The sequence below is a fragment of the Fukomys damarensis genome, unplaced genomic scaffold, assembly GCF_012274545.1.
Source record: "Fukomys damarensis isolate Sample0158 unplaced genomic scaffold, DMR_v1.0_HiC HiC_scaffold_23, whole genome shotgun sequence".
NCBI lineage: Eukaryota > Metazoa > Chordata > Mammalia > Rodentia > Bathyergidae > Fukomys > Fukomys damarensis.
This window is the reverse complement of record NW_022900935.1, coordinates 59,360,713-59,368,641: the sequence shown is the minus strand read 5'-3', so window position 1 is coordinate 59,368,641 and position 7,929 is coordinate 59,360,713. Positions and strand designations below refer to the sequence as shown.

The window sequence follows — 7,929 nt, the reverse complement described above, 5'->3', positions numbered from 1 at the left end:
TGGAGCCGTGACCCGCCCCCTGCCGCACCTGAGCGCACCTGGCCGCAGAACGGCGCACCGCGCCCAGTGTCCCGCCGCCTCCCGGAGGAAGAAATAGTTCCTGGAACGCGGGGATGTCCCCGGCCGCCTCTGGGAGGGAGCCGTCCCTCCCTTGACTCGCCCCGAGCTGTCGAGGTAGGGACAGGCAAACAGTGGCCAGCTCCTCCTGAGAAGGATCGGCCAGGAAAGGGTGGCCGCGAACCCAGCACCAGGTTTCAGGGCCCACAAGTAGGGTCAAAGGGGCCGAAGGCGTCGCGGCGCCTTCCCTTAGGACGGATACCGGCTTACCCTGTGTCTACTCTGGAGGCGGGCGGAGCCCGAAGTCCCAAGGGACAGCGAAGAGGAGGGGTTGAAGTGACGAAAGGCTAGAGCGGAAGGGGCGCGGAGTCCGAGATGCGAACCACACGCCCCACCCGCACAGCTGCTGGAGAGGCGTGGGCCACACCAACGTGGGTTCCACAGCCACCCTTCTTTTGCGACCTGGCCGCTCTCAGGGAAGAGCAACGTGCTGGTTTCACTTTCCAGGTACTCATCTGGAGCCCAGCGACTTCAACTTCCCATCCACCTCGACGGCGCGAGCAAGTGCAAAGTTTCGCGTTCCCATCCTGCCCCCAACCCCAGTTTCGGGGATTTTAGGTCCCAGTAGGGAAAGACGGCTCTCCCTGAGTGGGCAGAAGGTGAGAGGTCCAGTACATCCAGCCACGGTAGAAAAGAAATCGACTTTTAATGGCTTTGGCTTTATGGCATGAAGCAGGCACCCTCTCATTAAAGGCACAGAGTCCTCTTCCGCCCCACCTTCTGGGCCTCTGAATACCAGTCCTGAGTTCCAAGGGAGTCACTGCAAGGCAGCACTCTCCCACTTGGGACTAGGAAGCCCTGTGGGCAAGGCAAGGGGGCAGAACATGGGTCACTCTTCCAAGAATCAGACATCCAGCAGAGGCCCAACTCAGATCAGAGTTTGGGCACAAGGGCAGCTGGGATGGTCCCTGAGAACAAACAGCCCAGGTTCCCCAAAGATGGCTCTAGCCCCACCCTCCCACTGTCAGTACTCCAGATCCTTGGGCAGGGTAAAGTCCCTGAAACTGTAGAAGGAGATGTCCCCGTGATCCACCAGGGCAAAGATCAGAGGGACATCCCCACTCTGGAAGGTCAACCGCTTGAGGCTGCAGAGGTCTGGGACAGGCTCATCAAATCTGTAGGTATAAGGGTTGGACTGAGACACGGTTGTAGCCCCTCCACCAATAAGCCCCAAGACCCCACTCCTCAGTCTCCTGGGGAAGGGAGATTATAAAACGGACTAGGGAGTACAAGAATTCTGGCCCCTGGGTTCTATCTACAAACTAGTGACTCTGATGACTTCTCCAAGAAATCCCAAGTGCCCTGGCTGGGTAGGGAGCTGGGAATAGTAAGGTTCTCACCAATCTTAGCCTTTAAAGCCCTCCAATCCACATCCCCTCTGCTCAGTGAGCCCAGGACTAATATGGCATAGGAGAAAAACTACTCAAAACTGCAAACAACGAGGAGCAAGGGCTGGGAAGCTTGGGATTCTGTGGCACTAACTGGCTGTGTGGACTTGCGTAGGTCAACCAACCTCTATGGACCTCAGGTTCTTAGGGATTGGCAAAGTGGCCTGGGGGTGGGCAGCGGTGTGGAGAGAAGGTCCGCATGGTTCACAGGAGAGCCAGCACAGCCCAGGAGTAGTGCTCGCTTATCTCGTACCCACTAATGCACATCCGGGCATAGGGTTTGCCGGGGCTATTTTTTCGGAACGTGGCCACAGCATCAGCCTGGTAAACATCAAAGCTGATCTCCAAGCCTCCGGACTTCTCCAGCAGCCTGAGAACAGAGTGAGAAACTTTGGGACAAGGACCCTCCGATCCTTCCCTTCCCATCACATCCCTTTCCACTGCTAGTTCTAGTAAGCAGCCACATCCAGGGAAGCAAGGCTGAGAGGTGTCAGCTGAGGGGAAGGGGCTCCAAACACTTGGGACAAACCCACCGTCCTGCCAACCCTCCCTCTCCCTTAGACACGCATGAACATTAGTAGTAAGCGAGGGCGGGTCCCCTTGCTTACCCCCAACTCGAAGCGGCCACATCCCCACTGTCATACTCCCTGGCTGCCAAGTGTCATGAAGATGGGAACTGCTTGGAAACTTACCGGGCACCTCCATCAGCAAGGTGTGTTGTCTGCAGCACGGAGATACGCTGAAGGACTGTGGCTACAGGACAGTGAAAAAGAGCTGTGGTGGGGAGTCAGCCTGACTCCCTTGACATTGCCCAGTCTATCAAGGCTAGGGTTGCCAGATTTACCAAAAATATTTTTAAGTTTTTTGTATTTTTTTATTTGTACATGGTACTGGGGGTTGAATCCAGGAGCACTGTACCTTCAGCTACATCCCCTATTAATTTGAGCTACAGCCCTACTAATTTGAATTTAATTATTTATTCTGCCTTGCTGGTGGTTAAGCCCAGGCATGTGCTACCACTGAGCTACAGTCCTATATCCCCAGCCTATTTTTCCTTTTTATTTCGAGCCAGGATCTTGCTAAGTCACTAAATTGCCCAGGCTAGGTTCAAACTTTATAGTCCTCCAACCTCAGTCACCTAGAGCAGCGGTGGCCAACCTATGGCACATGTGCTGCAGCGGGCTGTTTGTATCCCTGAAAGCTCTAAAAGGTTCACCATCACTGTCCTAGAGTATGCACCACTGTACCCAGCTTATTTTTTTGACACAGGATTTCACTAAATTGCCCAAGATAGGCTTGAACTTGCCTTCTTCCTACCTCTGCCTCTGGAGCAGCTGGGATTACAGGCATGTGCCAACACAACTGACCCAATTTTTTTTAGTGTATGTCCAATGCAGTATTTGGAACATACTTACGTTTAAAAAAAATTAGCTGTTGCTTATCTAAAATTCAAATCTAACTGATATGGCAACACTAATCTAGTTATCTACAATCTGTACACCAGATTTCCAAGATTTTAAGTAGTTTTGAATCTGTATCACATTTAGGGGAGGCCATTCCTGCCCTAGTAGTTTCCTGTGTTTAAAACCAGGAGCAAATAGTGAGCTTCTTAACTGAGCCAGGCTGGCACCTGCATGTTCTAGCTAACTGGTTTGGGAGGGGAGAGGACCACAGCCAGATGGTGGCAAAGCCATCCAAGTTATACTGGTTGGTTATGGTCTGTCCCTCCCCAGCACTAGAGACTGAACCCATGGCCTTTGCAGTGAACTATATCCCCAGTGCCCCCCTCCACACTCCCTTTCTGGGACGGTCTGAGCTGTTCAATTGCCCAGATTACCCTTGATCTTGCAATCCTCCTGCCTCAGCTTCCCAGAATGCTGGGATAACAGGCATGCGCCACCATACCTGGCTTTGGTTAGGGTTTTAAGGACACAGTCAGTTTTCTCCCCTCCTTGACACTCCCTGGGCACTGACCATCACTAAACCTTGCCCTGTTGACTCTGCTGACAACAGAACTATCTTTGTGGATTCCATGTCAGTGAACAGGTGTCTCTTCCCACATCCTAAACCTCAATTAGTCCTAGGCAATCCAGGTCCTTTTCAAAGTCTGTGAATCCTCAGCTGTCAGTGGCCTGCACGGGTACAGCAGGGTAAGAGGAGTACCTGGGGAGTTCGCCTGGCCAGGGGTCAGCAAGGGAGTGACGGGCTGGCCCCACAGGTGCTGGGGGCAGCTCTGGCTCTTCTGCAGGTGTCGCCTCTGCAGCAGTTCCTTATATTCCTGCCAGCTGGAGCAGTGCTGCACCTCAGGATCTGTGTTTACATCCTCCCAGAACTGCTGGGCCATTGCTTGTTGTTCTTGCTCCCGTCGGGAAAGCTTCTCCTTTCGCTGGTTCAGCTTCTGGCACCAGGACTCAGCGTCTGTCTCCCGCCCAGCAACGTTGGCCGGGAGGAGCTCTGGGGCTGGTGCAGGCAGGAGGGTGTGGCGGCTATCTGAAGCCATGTTGGGGAAGGAGATCTGCTCAAAGTTCCAGCGAGGCTTCCTATCTCCATTCTCTGCTTTGCCACTCTCCTGGCCACACCCCTGTCCCTCCCTGGCGAGACCAGGGCAGGGCTCCGGGGATCCCAGAAGCTGAGATGAGACTCCTGGGGCCTTCATGGGGCTTGACTCCTGGGGTTTCTCTGTGGAGCACTGGCTGTTCTGGATGCTGGCAGGTGGGCTGGAGGCTGCCAGGCTTATGGGTAGCAGGGAATCCTCCAGGGCCTTGGCCTTCTTATAAACAGACCTGAGGGACATAGGAGGAAAAGCAGCAATCTGTTTCTGATTGCTGAGGCACACACATTCCACAGGAGCTGAGGAAGGCTGTCCCCTGTGCCAACGTGAGCACTGCCCAAGTGCAGCTCTATACCCACACACTCCCTGGGGTCCCAGGCACCAGTATTCCCTGGGGGCGGTCACGTGAGCAGACATTACCGAGAGCTGGCACTCCTTTTCCTCTTGCCAGTCCCATCCTCTAGGTGCTGGGCGTAGCCATCCAAGTTAAGCTGCCTCTCGTAAGGGGACAGGACAGAGCTGTAGGGTGAGAACAGCGGGCAGGCAACAGATCCACCTCTTCAGGTTGGTGTTCCTAGCGGGGGTTTGTGAGGGACTGGCCAAAAGGACAAGTCAGGAACCAGGGTCAAAGCCACATACAGAGTAAGGCTCCAAGCAGATCTGCATGAGGGTACAAGGGAGTAGTCACAGGGGCCCAGGCCTCTGGGTGTCACCAATGGCACCTGTGAACATAGGCTCATTAGAACTGGGGCTCCTGAAGGGCCAGCGACACATGAATCAGCCTGAGGGTATAGCTCAGTGGCGCAGCACTTGCCTTGGCACACTTGATTGAGGCCCTGGGTTCATTCCCCAGGACCACAATTAATAATCAATCCCTAACAAGAAAAACCAAGAGGAAATAAAACACTTGGAAAATACAGTAAAACAAAGATGAAAATGGCACCAAGCATGGTGGCACATGTGCAGAAAAGCCCTAGGTTCAATCCCCAGTGGTATCAAAGGGAGGAAAAAAAAAGGATGAAGACAGTAAAAACCTTGGATAACCACTCGGAACACCATTTATTATACATACATACTAACTAATGTTTCCCATGTATTTTTTTCTGAATGCAGTATCATTACACCAACATGCTGCTATGTAATCTTTTTTTCCACTCAATAATGTATTACAGACTCATCCCCTTAGAATTATAGCATTCTTCCTGGCCATAAACTTATGATGGCTCCCGATGCTGCACCGTTCAAGACATGTGGTTATCATATTAACTGAAATGAAATGAAAAATTCACTCCCACAGTTGCACAAGCCATAATATTAGCCTAAGCATTGGACATTTCATCGATACAGAAAGGTCTATGCACAGCTTGGTTCTAAGGGAGGCTCTAGTTTGTGTGAACTCTTAGCTTACTTCCAAGTACACTAATTTTGCAAGTTTTTGGAAGGTATTCTGTGTATGCACCTCACTGAAGGCAATCAGAGTGGGAGCAGTGTTTTGGCTCCATTCCTCAGCAACAAGTATAGGATCTTGCACCAGTAACTGGTCAATAATACTGCTGAATGAATGAAAATTCTCAGGAGAGCACCTCTGCAGGTGAGCGTGATTATTTCCCTAAAATAGACTCCATTTTTAGGAAATATGGGACATGTCACTTTTAGAGCTTTGGAGACACACTATGTAATTGCAAATGTTGTACCAGTTTCCACCCCAAGTCTGAAAGTCTCTGTAGCTCTCGGCAATGTTGCATTGCTAAGGGATGAAGGAAAGAATGTCTAACAGCATAAGAAATGTGAAACCCAAGCATAAATTCCTCACTTGGTCCTTCACTCATACATGAACTCCACAAATCTGCCTTCACACCTACCAAGTTTGAGGCGCTATTCCAGTGCTCACAATGAGCTGCAGGTACTCAGTCATCTGAAGAGGAGTCTCAAGTTAATAACGCAGTAAGAAATATAATAGGATTCATCCCTGATGCCTAGGAGCACTTCCAGGGGAGGCTATTAGTCAAAGTCCAGGGAGCTGCACTCCAGCCAAAGGTTCCAGCTAAGCAGGGATACTTTCTACCTAAAACTGGTCAGCCAGGTCCCTGGACTAGAGTGAATGGAAGGGAAAGGAATATGGACTTACCTTGGCTGGAATCGTCGAACCACATAGCCCAACCTCTTCAGGTGGCTGAAGACCTCAAATGAAGAAAAGTAAAGCTCAAATGTCCACTCTTTTATTATTTTGTTTCATCTCTAGCCCTCTTTTAATTTTTTTTTTTTTTTTTTGAGACAGGGTCTCACTAAATTGCTAGGTTGGCCGAGATGGGCTCAAATTTGCTCTTCCTGCCCCAGTCTCCTAGAGTGCTGGGGTTACAGGAAGTGTACTACCACACCTGGCTCAAAATAGAGCTCTTTTGAGTGGTTCCATCCCCGCAAGTTTGCCCTTCCCTCAGTATTTTCAGCCAGAAAATGACAGCACTGGCTCATGCCCCAATCATGGGCACACCCTCCCTCCCATTCTTTGCAGTGCCGGGTATTTAACTCAGGGCCTTGCACATGTAAAGCAAACCTTCTACCACTACGTTATACCCTCAGTCCCCACGGCCATAATCTCTGATTCTTCCCTCTTTTTAATGTGAAACCCAATCCAATGGCAAAGTTCTGTCTTTTTTTCTCCAAAACATTTCTAAGACACATCCATCTATTTTCACTCACTGACACCTGTCCAACCCCAAATCGAGCTAAGTAAACCTCTATCTTCTTTCACTTGAATATCTCAGCCTCTATCACTTCACCTCCCTCATTTTATCTTCTGCCTAGCACCTACTTCTCTATAAAGCCTACAGTTCACTTGCTTGCTTTTTATTATCCAATTACCACAATGAGGATGGAAGGCTTGTGACAGCAAGGCCCTTATAGCTCCAGTATGTGGCACTGTGCTAGCACCTCATAGGTACTTGTCACTACGCACTGACTTGGTGAATGAGAGGTCGGGGAAGTACCTGGTATTGTAGGAACGTCACAGTGTCCCCGGTGAGCAGCAGCTGGTAGGCCTCCTGGATAGACAGCGGCAGGTCTTGGTGAAAAAGCTGAACAGAGCCCTGGAAGTGGGGTCACAGCTCAGCGGTGCACTCTTTCTGCACTGCCACAGCCAAATGGGGCAATCTCCCCACCACTACCTCCCAGTAAGAATACAGCCAACCAGGAGAGAGGGGCAGCCCCCTGATTTGGGCTGGCATCCCTGATCCCTGTGTAGTATTTTTAAAAGTAAGTTTTACTAGTACATTTGTGATACACCACTAATTCATTCAATGTGGGGAGTTCGTACATATAATTACAGCATCTTAATCCTTTTTTTTTTCCTCTTTCTTTCTCCCCCTCTCCATCCGTAGATCCCCTTCCCATCTACAAATATTCTGCCTCCCTGTTTCCTATCATCATTTGTTTTGCTCTTTAAATTATTTACACTTTGGGTTTCTCCTATAGAGAAACCACCAGAAAGGCCAATTGAAAGTTCAATGGAAATGTAGTTGTGTGTGCTTTTTCCCCACGAAACATGTGTCCCTCCCGTTCCTTGGTCCAGATCCCTTCTCCATTCTCCGGGGGCTGCACTCACACACTCCAGCAGATACAAGGCCTCTTCCGGGTGAAGGCGCTGCCGGCCCTGCTCTGAGAAGCCCATGGTCTGCCAGAATTTACCCTGTATGAGACCCAGGGAAAGTATCACAAGATAGCCAGAAGCGCATAGCAGGCAGGTCCCCTGTCCGAGCCCCGCTGCTCACCGCAGGAGACTTCAACTCCGCGAAGCCTTCTTCCGGCCTCCACTCTGCGGCCACCAAGCTGCCCCTGGCGAGGAGTGGGGAGGGGTCCACTCGCTCAGACAGCCCA

The 7,929-nt window shown here is 50.9% G+C and overlaps 1 protein-coding gene across 1 annotated transcript in view; it reads right to left on the bottom strand.

The window, feature by feature from the left end:
* Nucleotides 1-744: 744 nt before the first annotated feature.
* The window catches only part of Tsen54 (tRNA splicing endonuclease subunit 54), a 7,961-nt gene continuing 776 nt past the window's right edge, over nucleotides 745-7,929 (bottom strand). The window contains exons 2-10 of the mRNA XM_010630811.1: nucleotides 7,824-7,916; nucleotides 7,658-7,741; nucleotides 7,044-7,142; nucleotides 6,185-6,237; nucleotides 4,477-4,575; nucleotides 3,669-4,288; nucleotides 2,198-2,258; nucleotides 1,759-1,875; nucleotides 745-1,232 (exon numbers count right to left, since the gene is read on the bottom strand). Coding sequence (XP_010629113.1) covers nucleotides 1,082-1,232; nucleotides 1,759-1,875; nucleotides 2,198-2,258; nucleotides 3,669-4,288; nucleotides 4,477-4,575; nucleotides 6,185-6,237; nucleotides 7,044-7,142; nucleotides 7,658-7,741; nucleotides 7,824-7,916 — 1,377 coding nt within the window. The 3' untranslated portion in view covers nucleotides 745-1,081. The remainder of the gene's footprint in view (nucleotides 1,233-1,758; nucleotides 1,876-2,197; nucleotides 2,259-3,668; nucleotides 4,289-4,476; nucleotides 4,576-6,184; nucleotides 6,238-7,043; nucleotides 7,143-7,657; nucleotides 7,742-7,823; nucleotides 7,917-7,929) is intronic.